This window comes from Lingula anatina, chromosome 2 (genome assembly GCF_051362555.1).
Source record: "Lingula anatina isolate TDL-2025a chromosome 2, LinAna3.0, whole genome shotgun sequence".
NCBI lineage: Eukaryota > Metazoa > Brachiopoda > Lingulata > Lingulida > Lingulidae > Lingula > Lingula anatina.
This window is the reverse complement of record NC_141768.1, coordinates 20,126,165-20,149,559: the sequence shown is the minus strand read 5'-3', so window position 1 is coordinate 20,149,559 and position 23,395 is coordinate 20,126,165. Positions and strand designations below refer to the sequence as shown.

The following is a 23,395-nucleotide window of genomic DNA, read 5'->3' as shown; positions in this document are numbered from 1 at the left end:
AACCACCATGAAACCAACAACCTCACAAGAACCAACCACAACCACCATGAAACCAACAACTTCACAAGAACCAACCACAACCACCATAAAACCAACCACAACTCTGAGACCAACCACTACCAAACCAACCACATTCAAACTAACAACCTTAAAAGCAACCACTCCCAAGGCCACTAAACCTGCCACCCCAAAAGCCACAAATCCGACCCCTACCCCGGTAGTGAACAAGGTAACCACTACAGCACAACAGGATTGCTCTCACCAGCATAGATGTATATGGCCAAATCGAGTGTGTGGAGATGATGGGAAAACATATTATTGTAAGCATACAACTTCTCCTGAAAACCTTTATATGCAATGATTTACCTTTAACAAAATGTAGATGTATTTTGGGCTGTTTTATACAACACCTATGGACAATATATACTTTGGTATTGTGAAGGATAATCAATACTCTAGTGTCCTTTATTTGTTTTAAAAACATTCAGGCTATTTTAGCCATAATATGTAATATTACTAGACAATTTTGTAATAAGCTCAGCTTTTATAGTTTACTAAGTGCATGACTTCAAATAGCAATCAAATATGCCTGTGGAACCATAACTCGGAACACACTGCTTCTTAGGTGAGAGAAATCTGAATATCAAAAACTGCAGAGATGGCACCAACGTAAAAGTAGTTGGGAAAGGTAAATGCAGGGAAACGCCCACACCAAGTGTCTTCAAAATGACCACTGCTCACAAGCTGACAACAACTCCAAAGCCTGACTTCAACCCTTGTTCTGCGCCTTGCTCTAAGGACCACAAAGTGCACTGTGACGATCACGGCAAAAAATATGGTGTGCAGCTTTTTTCCTCTGGAGTTTGATAAAGTCTTCACTGACAGCTTGTAATTTCATTTTGGCCCCTCATGGTTAGCCAGTGTTTCAGAATGATATCTTTATTATCATCATATATATTCCAGTCTTTGTGATTCTCTATGTCTACTTTTTTTTGTGTTTTATTTCTTTATATTTGCCATCTTTTATGTCTAGTTTTTTTTATAATATTTATTTCAAACTACCAGTAAAAGTATTTAAAATTACTTGTCATTGCATGTTAGTGATTGTTTGTACATGTATTAGTATTCATTTTCTTTTCCGTGTTCCTTCTTTATTTTAAAGTTGGTTAAGTATTGAATAGTGAAACAAATTATTATCAACATCAATTTTTCTTTTTCTTTCTAATTCTAGGGAGCCAATGTGAGATGTACCATACTTTTTGCCTATCAAAATTAGTTTGGTACTGGAATCCAAAAGAAGTTGCTTGCAAGTTACCAGACTGGCTGGCAGCCATCATTGGTTGAAAAGTTCAGTTTAGTTTTTATGATTAATGCATCCAAGATTGTACTTTGGCACGTATCTATTCAGTTTTATGAAAGTAAATCAGTTCAAAGCAACCTGATGCAACGTTTTATGTTTCCACCATCCCTAGTGGAATAAGATATCCTCGAATGAAATTAATGACAAACAAAATATAGGTTGATTTTATCATAATTATCATCAAACATTTTAGTTAAAGACACCCATAGCTGTTTATTCCTGGAAGATAAGAATGCCTGAAGATTACTAGTAGATTGGCCATGTTTGAAACAAACCCATCATATTCCCCCTTAAATCCTGTGATTTTATTTTGTAAGAAATTCCAGAATGTTTTCAAGACCACTCTGGTCTCATAGAGAATATGGAAATTTAAAATTGGGATGGCATATTGCTTGGCTTTGTTTTATTTTGCACATTATACATTGTTGATTTTAATTTATATTTATTTACTGAAATACAAGTTAAATTAATATTCTAAAAAGTACCCATTATCACTCTAGCTAAATGTACCTGTACAGAGCTATCAGCACAAAGTACACAGAGCAGGCAAGATTCCCAAAGAACATATGGGTTGAACTTCCTTTCTGCAGGGACTTGGGTGATAATTCAGTCTCTGAACTCCACTCCCACCATTTCCCATCCACTTATTTTCTTGCAGACAAACAGTATGTAGTTTTTATTTTGTGTGTAATTATAAAAATGTCTTTGAAATCTCATTCTATGCACTGCAGACATTAAGAGATGTTTAATCATGTTTAAAATATTTATATAATAAATGTAAATCATCAATAAACTTAAAAGCAAAGAAGAATACTGGAACTTTTGAAAATGACAACTAATATTGTTATTCATTCTTGTGAAAAAGGGGGAGCAAAACATTAGAACAGACATTAAAAGACCAAGAAGTCAATAACAGGCACACAGTTATTCATATAGTCTAACAGCTGGCAATCAGACACCAGAGATAAACTTAAATGAAAACTGAATATCTGATTTAAGAAGTGTGACTGGCATCAAAATATTAATGGTTCGATGTGAACATGGCTTCTCTTTAAGAAAGGCGGTTGTGGGGGATGTAAAAAATTACTTATTTGATTTTTTTTTTAAGGCCTGAGAGGTTTTTTTTTCTTAAAAGCTGCCACAGATGTGGCATTCTCACCAGTCTAATAATCATGCATGATGTCCTGGATTTGAGTATTACTAGGGAGTGTTTTCTTCATGTACTATATCCACCCTCTTTTGCTTAAGATGTTCAAGTTAGTAGTTGTATTGTGGTTATTTTCCCTGGGTAAGTATTACATTATACCATTTTGTTTGACTTAGTTAAAAATGTTTTAATTTTATTTTTAATTTGCACAATATGAAAATCTTTTCTTCGTGGATCTAGATCACGGACCACCAATAAAGCTTGCCATGACTTTTTTTAGATAGTAAATGTTAATGAGTATTTAGGGTAGTGAAAACATACTAAAATTCCATAATTACAGTAAAAATCTTATTTCATAGACATTAATTTGGTAGTTGTTTTCATAAGAAGTTGCCCTAGTAGTTGTATAAAGAACTGTGCTATTCACTGTTTTTAAATACTTTTTTCCGATAGGAAATATACAAGGCCAGACATCGTGTCCAAACACACCTTGTTCAATGCCACTTCAATATGTCTGTGGAGATGATGGAAAAACCTACTTTTGTGAGTTGAAGGGAAAACTTGATTGGAAACACACCGTATAGATATTCTTTACAACTACTCGTACCTACACGTACAAATTCTACAGTAGCACTTCTGCAGTCTTACTTGTGGCATGGTTCATTGTTTATTTATTTTTATTTGTTTATTTATAAAATGGATCTTGATTTATATTCTTAGTTTAAATGTAACTTGTAATATGTGTACTGTATAAAGTGAGGTTCAGAGGATACCAAATTTGCTTAAAGTCTATATATTTTATCTTTACTAAAATTATTCCTTTATGTCCAAAATGATAAAAAAATTTATGAAATCAAATACTAGCATGATTAATCATTTAGCAAAAAAAAAAGGTAAAATATTAGAATTTTACCTGGTTTGCAGGTCAGAGCTATGTGAACTATAAGAACTGCAGAGACAAGACCAGTATTAGGGTCGTGCACAGTGGAACATGCGGAAGTGTCCCAAACCAGTCCAACACCAGTCAGATGACAGGCAAACCTACCACAAACCAACCCAGTTCTACTGCAAAACCAGTTATTAACTACTGTGCTCAGAATTGTTCTGACAAACCTGGATTTTACTGCGATAGTAAAGGAGGGAAATATGGTACAGCTTCACAAGTCATACTTTTACTTTCTGTTGGTAGGGAGATGGAAAAGGGAGCTGAGATTATGAAGCTTCAAAAAAAAAAAAAAAAATGATCGAAAAAGTTAAGCTTAGGGGCTGAGATTTATGCCTTTGAGTTTTTTATTATTGGTGTGGCAAAATGACTCGATGTGAACCATTTTGAGCAAGGATTGGTGGATGGCCATCCAGCCACCCTCCCTCTGCCCCTTTTGATATCTCAGCCACTGTTACTGAGTGCCTTTGTTTTTTTTTTAACAGCAAGGTTAATTCTATTTTCTGCTTATAGTTATCTGAACTAATGTCATGAACTTGGCTAGTGCAAATTTTATAAGAAAAATATAATAGCCTTTTATTATCTTTTTTACAGGAAGCCAGTGTGCTCTGCACCGAGTCCTGTGTATCGTTCAGAAAATACCATTCTCAAGCCTAAAGGAAGTGCCATGCATTCCAGCAGAATGGAGCAAATGGATTAAAATTCCTCTCGACATTGCAAAAGAAGTTGGATCCAATTTTATTAAGATTCCTGTAAACCTTGCAAATGTAATATTGCCCATCATTGGGTAAATATGTCTGTGACAACTGACATTTGTTCCCATGAGGAATTTAAGATATTTGAACCACACTGGTATAGAAGACCATGTCTAGGGTACATAAAACATTGAACATATTTAGTGATGCAGATAAGTGACTAAGTAGCAATTGACATACTGTTATAAATTGACAGCATTCATTTTTGAATTCATGTTTGCCTATAAAAAGTACATTTATGGATAATATAAGTACTGGCATGTGCATTTTATTTCTTGTATCCTGTATATATTTTTTCATTTTTGAGTAACTTGTTACTTTTTAATTCATTCCCTGTTAAAAAGTAACACCTTTAAATATGATCATAATGTTTTGTGACATTTTATAGCCAAATCTCTTTACACTTGTTCCAAAATAAAATTAGTTGCTGATATTTTTGTGTGTGGATCCATAATAAGACTTTTTGTTGATGCATTTAATTTTTTTGTCTTCTTGACATAATTACAATACATCAGCTCCATAACTCAAAAGGAAAGATGGCAGTTCATTAGTGCAAATTACACTATTACAACTATTTTGATTGAAATTTTGATACTTTTATCTTTATTGAATCTTGGCTAATCATTAGTTTTCCATTCATTCAAAACACCCCAAACTTGTTTCTTGAGATAATTTTTGCTGCTGTTCTTCCAATTGAAGTATTCAATATAAATGTTCCTACTGTGCCGCAAATCACTTAATTTTGCTATTAAATGAAAAAAAACACTCATCTTTAAAACAAAAGGTCTTATATAGACGTATGGAATCAGAATGCCTCTTGGTATCAGACAACCTGCTATGATATCCTCAGGTCTTGTGGGTCACATGCATCTCTAATTATAAGTTATCTTGAAGTTTCTTCTACGAGGCCATCTTGACCATGTGAATATACCATGCTTACCAAAATCCATATGGCATGTTCTGAGAGGGCCTAGATATGCCAAGGGGGGAACAAAAGGTCATGTGTATTTATGTAATAAGAAGATTGCATGGGTCCATGATAAATCTTATACAGACCTAAGACTGTGCTTCAGCCAGGTTGATATCTGGGTTACACTATAAAGATGTTGAAGTTACTGCTCACTTTGTTTTGTTTGTTTGGTAAGTGAAGCTCATAGTTGCTATTCATTGTTAATTAACTTTGATTGTTTATAACAGTACATGACATAGATCTTTTAACTTAAAGGCATGTTGTGGCATTTGTTTTCTTTGACACTGCTTATTTAAGAAACATTTTGGGGTGTGAAGATATAATTGATTTTACTCTGCATTTAATATTATATATATATAACAATATATACATACTGCACCAATAACATAAAAGTAATATTCAATAAATTGAATAATAATTTGTAATAATTTGTGTTCTTCAATTATCAACTGTTGTGTTTTTGTATCATGTAGCAGGCAGTGTGAATGGTCAAGCTTCATTATGTTCCCAGCCTTGCCCTGAGGAATATAAACCGTTATGTGGGACAGACATGAGAACATATGGTAACAACACCGAATTTTATCTAGTCTATGTAGTTTAGTTGTTAAATGTTTTATTACCAAACCAAGTGCTGTGCTCTTTGATGCTAAGTTGTACCACTAGTGCATTTAACTTACTAATTAATTTTTATTTTCTACCCTTTATAGGAAACAGATGTGAGATAGAGGTAGCAATTTGTTTGAGTAAACAACAAGGAAAAAATCTGGCAATATTGGGAGAAACAGAGTGTTCAAAGTTGACCTTGACATCAACAACAAAAGAAGCAACCACAACCACTCCAGAACCAACCACCACCTCAAAACCAACTACAACTTCTGAACCTACAACCACTCCAGAACTAACCACAAAGACTAAACCTACAACCACCCTAGAATCAACCACAACACTTAAGACTACATCAGCCAGCCCAGAAGCAACTACAACTTCCCCTGAACCAACCACCACCTCAAAACTAACTTCAACTTCTGAACCTACAACCACTCCAGAAGCAACCACAACACCTGAGCCTACAACAACTCAAGAACCAACCACAACACTTAAACCTACTTCAACCACTCAAGAAGCAACTACAACCACTCCAGAACCAACAACATCCACCTCAGAACCACCAAAAACCCTTGAACCATCCACAACCACACCGAAAGCAACCCCAAAACCAACTATGACCACCCTGAAACCAAATACTTCTCTGAAGCCATCTACAACCCCAAAGGCAAAAACATCCATTCTGGAATTAACCACCACCCCTGAATCAACAACCACCCCATTACCAACACCATCTACCCCAAAAGCAACACCATCTGCCCCAGAGCCAACTCCATCTACCCCCAAAGCAACCCTACCTGCTCCAAAGCCAACTCCATCTATTCTGCAACCAACTCCATCTATCCCACAACCAACGCCATCTACTCAAAAACCTACCTTTATACCAACTCCATCAAAAATGGCACCAACTCCCTCGTCAAGAAAACCAACAACCTCAAAGAAGCCAACCACTACTCTTCAACCCATAAAACCTACTCCCACAGCTGCCAAGCAGACGTGTGTCCACAAAGGATGCCCTACACCATATAAGTATGTGTGTGGAAACAATGGAAGGACATATTATTGTAAGTGCACATTTCCTTTTATTACATTATTTTGTTACATTAAATTGTTTGGAAATGATATATTGTGCAGCCCCAGCTTCATACATGGTTGGCAAAATTGTCTTTTTTGTATAGTTCACCATCAAAGATAACTGCTTGTCACACTCAGACATGTACTCATTTATAAATGGGTGTACATATCTATATATGTTTATATTTATATAAAAGTATTAATGTGTATGTGTGATTTGTAGGTGAAAATGGCCTAGACTATTGGAATTGTGTCAATGGTAAGAGTGTCAAATTGGTGTCAAGACGCAAATGCAGTAGACTAAGCTCTGCAGTGAGTGCCTGTGTTTACAAAGGATGCCCACAGCCATTCAAAACCCTGTGTGCAAGTGATGGTATAACTTACAGGTGTAAGTAACTGATAAAAGCAAACATTGTTTTTAGAATTTTAAGTTTAACACTACTGAAAAGCTGGTGATGCAGTATAGCCTATTTTAAAACTTTCTACATTAGTATGAAATTATACTTATCGTGACTGTTATATCTATCAATTTAGGTCAAAATTCCTTGGACTATTGGATGTGTGTCGAAAGAATTGGTGCAACCAAGTTGTATGATGGAACTTGTAAAAAGCCTGCCACCCCAGCACAGTTCAAAGGAACAACAACTTCCAAACCAACCACCAAACCAAAACCAAAATGTGTACACAAAGGCTGCCCTGAACCATACAGATATGTGTGTGGATCCGACAGAAGAACTTATTACTGTGAGTATATCTTTTGTTTTTTTCCCATATTAACAGAATTTGAGTATTAGGAATTTTTCTTTGTCTACTTTAATACATTGTCATGTTATTTTAGCTGACATTACAACTGTTACAGCAACATTTTTGGAGTGAAAACTGTAATTATATCAATTTCAAACAGATTTCACATGATATTTGTACCACCAGCATGGTTTTAGTCCTGACCCATCTTGTTTGCTGGCTCTGCTGGACAGTCATCATTACCACTTATCCTCTTAGACTACAAAGATCTGTGACCTCATCTCCTAGAATTAAGTTACATATAATCTCAACTTGAACGCCCCTAGATTTTGGTCTCTGATGGTTCATTGGCCAAGGTGTGACACTCATGACATTACACCCTTGTCAAAATTTTTTTAAATTAAAAGCTAAAAGCTACATATCTCCCAAATTGAAGGCGTTATTGGAAAAGTTACTTCAGTAGTCTGACGAAAGTCATGTTTGGAGATCTGTGGTAATAACTAGGAGATACATCCATAGCTACCATTTAATTTGCTGGTGGTGCAATGCTTGGTGGCAGTATTGCCACTCTGATCCTCTAGTTTCAAATGGTATTTCACATGAAAGAAATGGAAAAAGTTATATTTTGCCAAATGTAGGCCTTTATGATGTAACAAACCCCCTTAATTGCAAATTTAATGAAATTTTACATTAAAGCCTTTTTGCTAGATAAACATTACCAAATTAAGTTACTAAGAAAATGTATCCTAATATGGGTCATGCTCTTGAATACCTCAAATTGTGCTTTAGATGGTTAGCCTGAGTCCTGTTGAAAATTTTCAAAATTGAATAGCCTTAGCCATGAATTTGAAAAGTGTATCAAATATGTTTTCACATAAATTTGCATGATAAATTTTGACTCATGGGTTTAAGGTCAGAATGGTTTAGACTACTGGAACTGTGTGAAAGGAACCAATGTCAAACGAATCTATAGGGGGCACTGCTTCAGCAGCTTTTCTCCTCAAAGTGCATGTGTTCACAATGGATGCCCATATCCTTATCAGTATGTGTGTGGAACTGACAGGAGAGATTATTATTGTAAGTCTAACTTTATTCAGAGTTTTTCTATTTACCATAATTGACTTAAAACTATCTTTGAAATTAATTTCATGTCTTAATTTGTTTTAATTGTGTGTTTTTGTTCTATTCTAGGTGAGAATTCCTTGAAATACTGGAAGTGTGTGGAAGGTACAAACGTGAAAGTGATGAAAAAGGGTCACTGTTATTCCTCAATTTTTGGATAAAACAATTTTATCGCCCTACAGTTTGGCAGATCAGATGGATAATATCTTTAGAAAACTCTTCAATTTCACTTTTTGTCCTATATATGCTCATATACAAAAACTGAAATTTTCAAATAAAAAGATTGCAAGCTGGTATCTCCCTATATTGTCAATATTCCACAGATGTAATGTTTTTCTTTTTTTTTTATGTACAGACACAGATGTGTCTGTACATAATGTTTTAATTAAAATTTTTGACATTTTTATTTCCAACAGTGTAAATTCAGTTAGAAATGGTGTATAAGGAACATTTATACTGGGGATGAGTCTCTTTGCAGAGTTGTTTTGATCAATTGTAACAATTGATTTTAATTATGAGAATAATGTATGAATTAAGATACAAGTAAACAATCTTATCAAAGAAATATAGATGCTTCATCTGATTTTATTAATTTATATTTTTTAATCAAATTGTTTTCATTTTTCAAAATGTCACATTAAAACTAAAAAAAAGGCAAAATTAAGTAATGACAAGACTATCACCACAATGGCCAGAAGAGAATAAAATTTTGGAGTTAAACTATTATATATTTAAGGCATAATTCACTTATTTACACCATTTAAGATTTTTATAATAAGAAATGGCATTTGGAAAGATATCTGGATTAGGTGCAGATGTTATCTGTGTAAAATTCTCTTGACTCAGATCTCATGCTCATATGTCACTTGACAGGAGTTTTCCGGCATATTCCAAAGCTCAACTTCAATTTTGTTTTTAATATTTAATATTTAAATAACTTGGTCCATCTTTAAGCCTTATGCAAATTTAACAGCTGCTAGTGCTCAGGTCACCATGATCGGTACATGGTTTTGTCAGAAGTAATTATGCAACCTTCATGTCTTCAATTGGACAGATGTTAAGCCCTGAGATAAACTCTGACAGGTGGGAGCACACCTTGACTTCTGCCAGGGCACTACAGACGACCAGTTTGTGGGAGGTGCATTTGAAGAATGGAAAAGGCATTTTCTATTGTTTGTCTTTTCGTAGCAGTTGCAGGTAAGTTGCTATATGTTATTTTCATAATATTTTCATAACTGTAGAATTTTTCAATTGTCATTATATTGGCTTAACTTAGATATTTCAACATTTTGAAGAGGTTTGCACATCATTTGTTATAATGCTTGCTATTAAACCTGCTTTATTGGTCATAAAGGAGGTTTCACTTCTGTTTTTAAGCTAAAAAGGCTGAAGTACTACACATTTTAAGTTGTTTTTAGTGGTTTTCCAAAAGGTAAAATTTCAAGTATTGCTATGATTGTTTGTGAGTTTGTGGTCAAATATTGTATGGTAATAGAGGCCACAATTTTGGAGTTTTTTTTTTTTTTTTTTTTTTTTGTAGATTGATAGTAGACCTAGGATGAACTAATTTGATTTTCATTTGGATCATGTTTATGGTTTATTTGTAAAAACAATCCCTGATGTATTGAAATATTCATGTCTGTGAGAGAGGCTAGGAGAGAGAGTGCCTAAGAGACAGGTGGAGTAATGTCAATATCAACAGGCTGTCACACTGGTCAGAAATCAACACAACCTGTGCAGGGCTCAAATTTTCTATGAACTTAAAGTGTAGTATAAATACCCTTTTCTTTTTGGCAGTCAATGGCACTCAGGACTATATTTCCTGATTGTTGATGCCCTGGTAAAAGCAAAACTTGTCAATTTAGAAAAACAGCACTTAGTACTATGGCATTCCTTCTTTGAGAACATTAAAATTGACAAGGATAAGTTGAATTATTACTTTTGCATGTGATTACATTTATTTAACTAACTTTTAGAGGTTTTTGTTTATTTTGAAATTAACTTGATTTTAATGTTAATATTTTATTTTTTTATTTGACCTCACAGTTTTTTACCACCTTGACCTTTTGGTTGCAATAATTTTAAATAAAGTTATCATTATTATATTGTTCCTCTGTTTTTATTATATGTTTTTATATATGTTAGATTTATTTGTTACATAGTTCACAAGTCCTTGCTTTGTTGAGCAATTTTATTATTATTCTTTTATATGCATGTTTGTTGTATTTTTGTATGCTAACTTTATCCTAGTTGTTAATGTAAGGGCCCAGGACAACTGTGTTTCCAAATTGTGTCCAGAGGAATACATTCCTGTTTGTGGCTCAGATAGGAGAACATATGGTAAGTCTATTGGTTACATGTTTATACAACATAGTTACTCAAAAAACTGAAACATGCCAAATATCCAATCTTCATTTTTTTCAAGAATTATCCTGTTTAGTTGCTCACAAAATTGCTTTTATGTTTTATATATTCCATTTCAAAATTCGATCAAATTTTGACCATTGTTTTATTGGAAAAAGAATTAATCAGTTATGTTTGAAAGGTGCGAAACTACTGGCAATGGTGGCATTTGGACAAATATTTTGTAGTTTTAAGAGTTGAGATGACATAGCAATTTCAGACAATTTATTTTTTACATGCGCTGTTCTATATGAACAAAAATAAAGGTTTAGTGATAATTGGACAATATCAAATATAGTATTGGTTGGACATGTTTTACTGTTGGTACATTTCAATTAAAATTGCATTAAAGCATGGTTTTTAAGTAACAGAAGATCTTGTTGTTGTCTAAAGGGACAGTATAATTTATATGATTATAAAATAATAAAATTACATTTTTCTACTCAAAAATAGCTTTAGCAAGGCAACCATAAAACTTTTGCTCTTCTAAATAAAAAAAAGAAAAATGCTTTTGTAATATTGATTAAAGAATTGTTGAGTAAACTAGGAATTTCTACAACTATTATTTGTTTTAAATATCCAGTGTACAGTCCCTTTAAGTCAGAATATTTGAGTAGCATTAGCTTTCATTTCCTATCAAATGAATTTCTCACACAGATTTTAAAAGACTTCTTTTACATTTCCAGGCAATGACTGTGAACTAGAGATTGCCATATGTTTGTTTCAAAATCAGGGAACCAAATTGTCAAAAGTCGGAGATGGTGAATGCTCACAATTAACCATAAATGCTATAAAAACTACTCAGCCTACCACAACCACAATAGAACTAACTACCACTCTTAAACCTACCACGACTCCAAAACCAACAACTCCTAAACCAACCACTACCCAAAAATCATCAACAATAGAGCCAACAACCACTACCCCCAAACCAACCACCCCAAAGCCAACAACCACTACCCCAAAACAAACAACTACAAAGCTAACCACTACCCCAAAACCAACAACCCCTGAGCCAACAACCGCTGCTCCAAAACCAACAACACCAGAGCCAACAACCACTACCCCAGAACCAACAACACCAGAGCCAACAACCACTACCCCAAAACCAACAACACCAGAGCCAACAACCACTACTTCAAAACCAACCACCCCAGAGAAAACCACTGCTACCCCAAAACCAACCACCCCAAAGCCAACAACCACTTCCCCAAAACCAACCACCCCTGAGCCAACAACCACTACCCCAAAACCAACCACCCCAGAGCCAACAACCACTACCCCAGAACCAATAACACCAGAGCCAACAACCACTACTCCAAAACCAACCACCCCAGAGCAAACCAACACTACCCTAAAACCAACCACCCCAAAGCCAACAACCACTACCCCAAAACCCACCACCCCAGAGCCAACAACCACTACTCCAAAACCAACAACACCAGAGCCAACAACCACTACCCCAAAACCAACAACACCAGAGCCAACAACCACTACCCCAAAACCCACCACCCCAGAGCCAAAAACCACTACCCCAAAACCAACAACACAGGAACCAATAACCACCCAAGAACCAACCACTACCACACTAGTCCCAACAACCACAACTATCCTTTCCACAACACAAATCCCTACCACAATAGAAAACCCCACTACAACAGAAAAACCCTCCACAACAGAGAAGTCTACCATGAAACCAGCAAATAAATGTACATTTTACGGCTGTGGGGACCTAGATTATGTTTGTGGAACTGATGGAAATAGCTATATCTGTAAGTATTATTTCCAAAAGCTAGGTCAAATGAGAGATTGAGTGTTCTGATTCAATTAGAATAGTGTGGCAACACGGAAGAGAAGAATGTTAGTATAGTACATCCACTTATGTAATGCAGTTTTATGTAAAAAAAGTCGTCATATTATCAATGTCGGTACTTAAAATCATTTCCACCATAACATATGTTATTAAACTTCAAATACATGCACAATCCATTAAAATATCTGTTCAATTCTAAGACTAGACTTCCTATAGTTCAAATATTTCATGTTATGCAAAGTGTGTTCAACCAATTGTGGTACATTGATCATTATCATGTTAGGTGCTAACTACCTGGTTTATGTGAGTTGTTTAGAAGGCAGTGCTGTCACTGTTGCTCACGATGGTCGCTGTGCAAGAAGGACAACGACCGCACCAACTACTACAGCCAAACTCTGTCCCAGGGCTCGTTGTCCAGATGGCTCTACTAAAGTGTGTGGTACTGATGGAAAAACTTACAAGTGTGAGACATTTTCACTTATGTTACTATTGTGTTTGTAACACAGTTGTAATTGTAGTTTTCATTTTAATGTTGGATGGTTTGAAATGCCATTATTTTGTTTGTTTATTCAGATTAATTTATTTACTTATTGGCTAAATAATTTGTCTTTGTAAGTTTTGTGTGCTTAATTATTAAAAATTGAAACATTTGTAAAATTCCAACACATATGTTGTATTTGCCTAGGTCTGAATATAATTATTACCAATCTGCCATAATTTTAAAACAGATGAATACACTATTTTGTTTAAACCTTCCAGGTAAAGAAAAGATAGAATACACAAACTGTGTAAATTATACTGCTGTGGGTGTGGCCTATCAAGGCCGATGCTGCCCCTCCCCTGATTGTGCTGTCAGTGATCCGGCTGTCTGTGGCTCTGATGGAAAGATATACCAGTGTAAGATACAGTGCATGTTACTTTTTTGTTAGCAGTTGGTCACAGACAAATTTACTGGGGCATGGAGTAGTGTGCTTATACAATAATTATTTTAGCCTGTGAAGCAGACAGAACTTAGTGGGGGCATCTTTTCTTTTTACTAGCTGGTTATTATTGCTGTAGAATGATTATCCTTTTTAGCACTATAGTTTCAATGAACTTTACTTTCTATCATTTAATCACATTTGTAGGTTTGTCTAACTTTAAGCACCAGAAGTGTCGTAACAAGACAAGTGTGTATGTAGCCAACATTCAAAGATGTCTGACAACCACTGTGTCTCCACTGGCAATGAGCACACCATTTGTGGCCTTTCCTTGCAGTGCTCGCTGCTCCTTGTCTCCCAGAGAGCACTGTGATAACAGAGGAAAAATCTATGGTAAATGTATTGTGTTATGAGTATAGCTACAAAGTATTTTGGCATGTGTGTTGATATACTGATTTATATGTATGCTCATCATGATTCAGAAAAACTGTAAATGTTTTTATTCAATCATAAGATTAAGTAAAATCTTGATTATGTACACTTTTGTTTTAGTTGCTATATTTTCTGAAAATGATGATAAATGTTTTTAAGTGTAGAATAATATTTGTATCTCTTGGTTTTTAAAAGGTATAAAATGCAAAAAAAAATGTACTAATATTAATTAGGGACAGGATTCAATATTACCCGCAAAGTGTAGACAAAGTATATATTATATACTTATGTTGAGATTCCTAATCTTTTTCAGGCAGTCAATGTGCTTTGCACTGGGAGATCTGTCGCTATCAGAGTCAGGGGCTCACACCTCCTCGTGAGGTAGAGTGCAATGGAAGTCCTGTTGTGGGATAATATGGTCTAAAACACTGCCATTTCTGTTTTATAATCACTGCTTTGATATTGAAATAAAATTAACTGTTTATATGATGGTGGTGTTCAGTTATAAAAACATGAGTGTTTGTTTTACACATAAATAGCTGCACCACATATGATATCTTTCAAGGGTGGATTTTGTTGCTATGCATGAAGACGGTCTGATTTATCTTGAAAGACTCTTTGAAATATAAAATTAAGTTTTTATTTTTAAATTGACTATTTAAGATTGTCAGCCCTGGACTGAAGTCTGTCAGCTTGGATTGCTGGATCTGTCCCCACATTTTTATGTACAGACACAGATGTGTCTGTACATATTGCCATCACCTGCGTCTGTCGTCGCCGATGCCGATGCCGATGCCGATGCCGATGCCGTCGCCGTCGCCGTGCACTTTCCTTGTAAACACGATAAGTGGAGGGCAGTTTTACTTTTTGGCTTAATATTTACAGAGCTGATGAATATTCATAAAACGCAGGTCAAGTTCGAAAATCAGCATGATCGGGCCATTTTAAGGGAAGTTATGCTGTTTTTTCACTTTTTTCAGCATATATGCAACCCTGTAAACACATTTTAAGGAAAACCGTTAGGCCTGTTGTCATGAAACTCACAGGAGTAATCAGTCTTATAAAAACACAGGTCAAGTTCAAAAATCAGCATGATCGGGCCACTGTTTTAGTAGTTATGCTGTTTTTTTTTCATTTTTCAGCATATATGCAACACTGTAAACACAATTTAAGAAAAACAGATAGGCCAATTGTCATTAAACTCACAGGAGTGGTCAATCTTATTAAAATGCAGGTTGAGTTCGAAAATCAGCATAATCGGGGCATTATTTTAGAATTTATGCTGTTTTTTCACATTTCCTCAGATTCAACTCTTAGGCATGTTAACAATCTCATTATTGAACTAATAAGATACGTAAAAGTGTTTGTTTGACATTTCCTGCATCTTTACAACATTGTTAGTTGATTATGTAAAAATGATGGTAAACTTGTTATCGTGTATTGTGTAATAAAGTGTCAAAAATGGAAATAAACTCATATCATTGCAGTTTGTCAGATTTAATCATTCACTATGTTCAGAATCTCAGAATGGAGGAAATTAGACATTTAACACTATTCTATTGATATTTTCCCCATCTCATCAATTTTCTTAGTTGATCATATAAAAATTGCAGTAAACTGTTTATTTTGTTTTATGTTAAAAAAAGTGTTAAAAATGGAAATAAACCCATGTCAGAACAGTGCTGTCTTGTTTCACATTTCCTCAGATTCAATTCTTAGGCATGTTAACAGTCTCATTATTTAACTAATAAGACATGTTAAAGTGTTTGGTTGACATTTCCTGTATCTTTACAACATTATTAGTTGATTATGTAAAACTGATGGTAAACTTGTTATCATGTATTGTGTAATAAAGTTTCAAAAATGGAAATAAACTCATATCATTGCAGTTTGTCAGATGCAATCATTCACTATGTTTAGAATCTCAGAATGGAGGAAATTGGACATTTAACACTGTTGTATTTATATTTTTCCCATCTTATCAATTTTCTTAGTTGATCATATAAAGATGGCAGTAACCTGTTAATTTTGTTTTATGTTAAAAAAATTGTTAAAAATGGAAAAAAAAACATTTCAGAACAGTGCTGTCTTGTTTACATTTTGGCATTTTCAAGTAGTGACTTTGAAGTTCCATGGGCCTGAAGACCTTTGCTAGTCACATTTTCTGAATATCCATGATACTAATATTTTATTATTAAAATTGATGGTCATTATGCTGTTAAACATTATGTAATATTGCATCAAAATTTGAAAAAACCTATTTTGGGCACTGCTCCCATGATGACCATTTAAGAAAAACAATGTCACTTACTGTTCTCAAACAGTACAGTAAATATGTACAGATGTGTCTGTACATATTGCCATCACCTGTATCTGCAGTCGTCGCCGTCACTGTCGCCGGCGCTGGCGCCGTGCACTTTCATTGTAAACATGATAAGTGGAAGGCAGTTTTACTTTTTGGCTGTATATTTACAGAGCTGATGAATATTCATAAAACGCAGGTCAAGTTCGAAAATCAGCATGATCGGGCCATTTTAAGGGAAGTTGTGCTGTTTTTTTTAACTTTTCAGCATATATGCAACACTGAAAACACATTTCAAGGAAAACTGATAGGCCTGTTGTCATGAAACTCACAGGAGTAATCGATCTTATTATAACGCAGGTCAGGTTCGAAAATCGGCATGATCGGGCCACTGTTTTATTATTATTTTATTAGTTTTGCTTTTTTCTTCACTTTTCAGCATATATGCAACACAGTAAATACAATATAAGAAAAACAGATACGCCAATTGTCATGAAACTCACAGGAGTGGTCATTCCTGCTAAAATGCAGGTTGAGTTCAAAAATCAGCTTAATCGGGCCATTATTTTAAAGAAATGCCGTTTTTTCACATTTCCTCAGATTCATTTCTTAGGCATGTTAACAGTTTCATTATTTAATTAATAAGATACGTAAAAGTGTTTGTTTGGCATTTCCTGCATCTTTACAACATCATTAGTTGATTATGTAAAAATGATGGTAAACTTGTTATCGTGTATTGTGTAATAAAGTTTCAAAAATGGAAATAAACTCATATCATTGCAGTTTGTCAGATTCAATCTAGTTATTTCCTGTTTTTTGTCTGTACATTTGACAGCTTTGCTGCCTTGTTACCCATAGTAAATTAATCAATACTGCTAGTTGGAATAAAACACCATTTTTATCTTGTATATCTTACACATTGTAAAGAATTATTTTTCTTACCATCATATAAGTTAAACACATCTTTCCAAACATGTTCTTTTTTAACATAGTCTATTATAAGTGTAAACAAAAAGATGTCTGCTACGGTGAATAAAACATATAACAAAATGTCAGCTCAACATGTAAATTAAAATGACTTGATACCAGTAATTCAACCTGTTTTGAATACATGTTTGAATATTTAATGAAATCAATTTCCTTGTTTAATCAGTAAATGGTTCATTTATCTGGTTTGTGTAATTTGTAAGGTAATCCCCAAACAGTTATTACATATGATGCAGAGTAGTTATTTGAGATTTTTTTAGTTAAATAAAATATATTCTCTTCATGACAATTTGCAAAATGAAACCTTAAAAATTTAATCAATTTAGGTCAAAGTTCCATAGATTTTGTAGTTTGTATGATGGAAAAACTATGTAAAAAGCCAAACCCAGCTCCATAGAAATAATCAACAACTTCCAAACCAACAATACTGGGTACCACACCAAAACCGTAATGTGGGTACTTAGAGTTGCTCTGAACTATACAGTTACGTGTGCATCAGCTGAAAGTAAAAATATTACTGTGAGTATGGTAATTACTCTATCTTTTCTATGAGGAAAAATCATGAATTTTACAGGTACTTTAATTTTAAAGTAAGAAACGAACTTCTTTAAATGAGATATTTCTTATTGAGTGGAAGCAACAAATTAGTTCTTTTTTATGCAGTAAAAGCACACAAATGCTTTACAGAAATATAATTTTTGTAATTATAAAATTATGTATCTGAAAGTTTGATAATTTTTGCCCACTGAAAAGATTGGATTGGATATATTCTTTGATCATAAGTATTAATCATTGAGTCAAAATTTTTTTCCTATAGTAAAATATTGTTTTACGACAGTAAGTACATCCGTAATTGTCTTTGTAATACCAAATTGGATTTTTATTTACTTAGATTTATTTTGTACTTTTAAATTTAACTATGATTGTTGTAAATGTGACACCAAGTTGACAGAAGAACAAATTGTCTTTGCAATGCCAATTGACCATTGTTGAAATATTTGCATATTTTCTTGGAATCACTTCTCCACTTAAAAGTTTTAGCCTAAGAGCATGTAAGCAAATGAAACTGAAAGACAGTTTCTCAATTGGTTAAACATATCAGTGGAACAATGTGAAAGTATCTGCAGATCCTCCATATTTGGATAAAACAATTAAATTGTACCACCTAAAAATTCTTTACACATTTATTTCATTTGCTGATAATTTTTTATCACACATGCACATGTATATGTGTTTCGCCATATCTTTACAAATGGAAGAAGGGTTATGAAAGCTGTGACCCTGCCCCATCTTCTGGTAAATCAGAAGGCCAAATACCCCCTGGTTTTTGTGTCTAATTGGTGTACAGCTGTACGTGTGGAGTCTGGGACAGATCATGTATGAGGACTTGGTAAGATAAGATGCCCCCCATATGTTATTTTCCCACCCTTGTCCTTCACATTTTACTTCAGCTGTGGCTGTGTCAGGGGGGCTTGACCACCAGGGATATCATTATTTGAATTACAAGAAACTAAATGATGGGTGTATTTACAGCATTTTTGGCATGTCTCTTAGGTAAGTATATATTAGGTTTAGTATACATTTTATAATTATGTCAAAGAAACCAGTTTTGTTAAAAAAAAGGAGAGATGACAGGTTAAAGGATTGCAGCTCAATTATTTGGCATTGTATTTTTGGATTGACCACTTCTAGGGCTCGATCATCATGTCATCATATCTAAGTAAATATTACTAAAATGACATGACAAACTTCAGTTATTCTTTCATTTTTACCATGCCAAATATAGATGAAATCTGCAAACCCAATGTGACTTGCAATGCATATTATTGGCCTTAATTACTCTCACTTTCCAGTGTCTTTTGTGCTTGGCCAGCAGGCCTGTATTAGTAAGCTTTGTCCGGAGGAATATATACCAGTATGTGGCTCTGATATGATGACATATGGTAAGTTAATGGGACAGACTTTTAACCTTCACTATATTCCTTATTTATCTGTGCATAGTGGATTTTTTCTTGCTGTAGCTAGGGTCTGTACCTCATTATATCAATGAAGAATTGGCAAAAGCTATCAAATGTTTTTTAGTGTACTTTGCATTTCATATTATCTTGTTTGAATTTTGACGATGGTTTTCAACAATGAATTGTTTTTGTTACTAAGATTAAAATGTACTTGTTACAATTTCAGGAAATGACTGTGAACTGGAAATTGCTGTTTGCATCTTTAATGGAAAAGGACAGACATTGTCAAAGATTGGTGATGGAGAGTGTTCTCAATTTACCACTACTACAGTGAAAACAACTACAATAAAACCAACCACAACTACGAAGCCAACTACCACTGCTGAACCAACAACCACAGTACCAACAACAACAACAACAGTACCAACCACCACAAAACCAACAACCACAGTACCAACCACCACGGAACCAACAACCACAGCACCAACAACCACAGTTACAACAACCACAGTACCAACCACCACAGAACCAACCACCACAGTACCAACAACCACAGTACCAACCACCACAGTACCAACAACCACAGTACCAACAACCACAGTGCCAACCACCACAGTGCCAACCACCGCAGAACCAACAACCACAGTAGCAATCACCACAGAACCAACATCCACAACAGTACCACCAACTACCAGTACCACAATGAAAATAACCACAACTACTAAACCTTCAACAACACCAAAATGTGTGTATGGTGGCTGTGGCTCTAAACAGTATGTGTGTGGTACTGATGGCAAGACATACCTTTGTGAGTATTATCAATTAATGTATGGTAGTAAATTAACAGTGTAACAATTAAGCTTACAAAGGGCATTAATGATAAACAGTTCAGACTTATTCACATATTTAAGCAATGTGATTTTGATTCTTTAAGCTAGAACATGTTTAATAATAAAAAAAAAAAGATTAAAAAGTCATTAATTTATTTAAGTGCTTGTGAATATGATGGATGGAATGTAAACTTCTTGTAGTAAATCTAATATGTAAACTAATTACAATCATATCTTGAAAATATATAAATATTGGAGTGAATAAAGTGTTTAAAATATGTGAGTTGTCATCCTGTTGGGATTCAAATGTTCCATTCAAGGTGCAAATCATTTGGACCATGTTAATTGCCGTAGTGGCAGTAATGTTAAGATTGAACGTTATGGGCGTTGTTTAAAGACCACTCCAGTACCCACAACAGTGACCACAACTACTCCTTCAACAACTACAACTACTACTACCACTGTACCAACTCGTACCACAAAATATCCTGGATTTGGGGTTTGTGACTACAATGGGTGTCCTAGTATTCAGTGGCTATGTGGAACTGATGGAAAATCTTATATCTGTGAGTTATTGGGATATATTTAAATTGAAGCATTATACGTCTCTTAATATGTTTGAATGGTTTAAGATTTTACAACAACAAAGATTGTATTCATTCTAGGAAATAATTGAAATCTATTATGTCCTACGATATATAATGCCTATCAGTACAAACTAATGTAGGTCCTATATGTGACTTTTAAAAAGTATTTTTTTGAATATAATTTGAATTGCATATTTTTGGTTTTGAGTTCCCATAAATCATTAAAATCTCTCTCTCTCTCTCTCTCTCTCTCTCTCTCTCTCTCTCTCTCTGTGTATAAGGTCATTTAATAAGATAATAACTTGAAAAAAATATTATCTGTTAGTATATATCATATCTTTCATATCAGGTAAGCACAGCCTGGACTTTCAAAACTGCCACTATGGCCGCCATGTCCAGGTTGCTCATGAAGGCCAGTGTTCCTCCCCATTGCTCTATACCACACCAAGGCCTGTTATTACCACGACCCCAAGAGATAAATGCAAATATAAGCTCTGTACTCCCGGGGCACCACAATACTGTGGATCTAATGGCATTACTTATAAATGTAAGTTTTATTATATTACATATTTTATTATATACAAGTGTGAATATTTTGTCTTTGTCAATCACATTTGTGATTCTTGTTGTAAATAAGTTGTTTTAATTTTCAAATTCATTGGTAAACTTTCAATCATGAATTGACTTGAGATAATTAAAGGAGTGCCAGTCTGATAGAATACTATAGTCTGTTAGAATTCTACTCACTGATGATTTGTTGAAACAATAAGGTAAATGTGGATACATACATTGGGTTCTATTTCCTTGTCTGCTTAGATAATGCAGAAGTAAGCCTCATGTTATGAGATTATGTTGTCACATCAAAAATACATTGTAGTGAATTTGCTGATGACATAACAGCAGCATTTATTGGTGAAAATTGTGTTTTCAGATTCAAGCAGATTTCTCTCACCTAAATTGCCGTTGAAACCATTTGATGCCATTTAATCACAACTATAACCACTACAATTCGTTGCCAGGGATTCTTTCTGAAAGTCTCACATCTGATTATCAGTAATATAGAAAGGCGATATAATGCTTTTGTTTGATGGATCATCATAGCTAGGGGCTCATATCTAATAAACAAAAATTCAAAAGCAACAAATAGTAGATCACACAATGTTGTTGTCAACCATGCCAAATTTCATGTTGATATCTAACTTACTTACAGAGTTACACCCTAAACCAATCACTATCTTACATTAATTTAAAAATCAGTTAAATTGATAATAAATGGGGACACAGCTTAAAAGCAGAAGGGTGTGAGATGGTGAAAAAACAAGGACAATTTGATATATATATCCACCTTAAACTAATGTTTATTTTGTAAAGATGTATAATTTTCAATGTAAAAGCATGTGTATATTTTTTCACATAACATTTTGTATGTATGTATGTATATTTATTTCATTAGATCATACCAACAATGACTTCGATGTGAATTTTTATCCTAGGTAAAGAAAATTTGGAGTACTGGAATTGCATGGGTCATAATGTAAAAATTGCTTATCCTGGGAAATGTTATCAAAGAACTACTACACCAAGGCCCAGTGCTGTGTTAAACCCATGCACAGCCTCGTGCTCCTCCACCCCTCGCATTTACTGTGACCACCATGGCTTTGAATATAGTAAGTCACCCTGTGTTTTAAGAAGTTTATAATAGATATAAATATCTGTGACTATTTGTTCACTAAGCTTCAATAAGGTAATGGTTAAGAATTTTGTTTTACTATTTCAAGAGGTATCATAGCATTGACAAAAAAAAAACTAATAACTAAATTTTAGGGTCATACAAAGCATTTTTTATCGTAATATTTTGTCTGGAAATATCTCCTAAATATAACCATATGCATTTGGTTTTCAACATGATATTCTAAAATCAACAATGAAAATAAATGTTCCTAGTGAAATAAAATGGTTTCCTTTTCTTTACTAGCTGATCAGTGTGACTTCTATCATACTGCCTGTTTGTTCTCAAGAATTGGTAAATCCCTCATACAGTCACCATGTCCCACTGGCAATGTAACCCCTGATGGTACTGGACTGGGCTTAAGTGTCATTGGGGCCATCATTGGATAGGAATAGAGCAAAACTTTGTCTATTTTCACATGTACTCAATGCTAATAGCAATAGTTATCAGCAACCATTTAATTGTGGTTTGACATAGACAAAACTTTTAAACCATTTCTTTAAAAGTGAGATCAATAAAGTATACTAACTAGTTGATGCATTTGTAATTCATTGCATTTTTTGCTAAATTTTTTCCTCATTGCTGTGCTGCAGGTGTGGAGGGGGGAAGGGGTGTGTAAATTCTTAAGTAATCTGAACACACAGATTGGAGCATTGATGGGCTTATATATTTTAAAGATTTAAAATGTAAAGAGTGAAAATTAAAAACTGTAA

General features: G+C 34.2%; 2 protein-coding genes across 2 annotated transcripts; both read left to right on the top strand.

The window, feature by feature from the left end:
* Positions 1 to 1,363: 1,363 nt before the first annotated feature.
* LOC106166611 (uncharacterized) lies at positions 1,364 to 9,038 on the top strand. The gene is made up of 10 exons (XM_013545248.2): positions 1,364 to 2,648; positions 2,961 to 3,050; positions 3,432 to 3,656; positions 4,045 to 5,345; positions 5,649 to 5,738; positions 5,883 to 6,845; positions 7,079 to 7,243; positions 7,390 to 7,599; positions 8,512 to 8,676; positions 8,791 to 9,038. Exons 4-10 carry the CDS (start codon positions 5,309 to 5,311, stop codon positions 8,880 to 8,882), a joined length of 1,722 nt encoding a protein of 573 aa, XP_013400702.2. The 5' UTR covers positions 1,364 to 2,648; positions 2,961 to 3,050; positions 3,432 to 3,656; positions 4,045 to 5,308; the 3' UTR covers positions 8,883 to 9,038.
* A 739-nt stretch (positions 9,039 to 9,777) lies between these two features.
* On the top strand, positions 9,778 to 23,213 carry LOC106166628 (uncharacterized). The gene is made up of 13 exons (XM_087003100.1): positions 9,778 to 9,918; positions 10,972 to 11,061; positions 11,811 to 12,896; positions 13,221 to 13,400; positions 13,697 to 13,834; positions 14,065 to 14,250; positions 14,603 to 14,665; positions 19,432 to 19,521; positions 19,763 to 20,344; positions 20,687 to 20,932; positions 21,303 to 21,500; positions 22,447 to 22,620; positions 22,929 to 23,213. Exons 1-13 carry the CDS (start codon positions 9,873 to 9,875, stop codon positions 23,069 to 23,071), a joined length of 3,222 nt encoding a protein of 1,073 aa, XP_086859226.1. The 5' UTR covers positions 9,778 to 9,872; the 3' UTR covers positions 23,072 to 23,213.
* The last annotated feature ends 182 nt before the right edge of the window (positions 23,214 to 23,395 follow it).

Coding starts and splice junctions, on each gene's coding strand:
- LOC106166611 (XM_013545248.2), top strand. CDS start 5,309: ATGTTGAAGTTACTGCTCACTTTGTTTTGTTTGTTTG. Junction 5,739..5,882: donor GACAGACATGAGAACATATG/GTAACAACACCG, acceptor TACCCTTTATAG/GAAACAGATGTGAGATAGAG. Junction 7,600..8,511: donor CGACAGAAGAACTTATTACT/GTGAGTATATCT, acceptor CATGGGTTTAAG/GTCAGAATGGTTTAGACTAC.
- LOC106166628 (XM_087003100.1), top strand. CDS start 9,873: ATGGAAAAGGCATTTTCTATTGTTTGTCTTTTCGTAGCAGTTGCAG. Junction 20,345..20,686: donor TGATGGCAAGACATACCTTT/GTGAGTATTATC, acceptor GTTCCATTCAAG/GTGCAAATCATTTGGACCAT. Junction 22,621..22,928: donor CCACCATGGCTTTGAATATA/GTAAGTCACCCT, acceptor TTTCTTTACTAG/CTGATCAGTGTGACTTCTAT.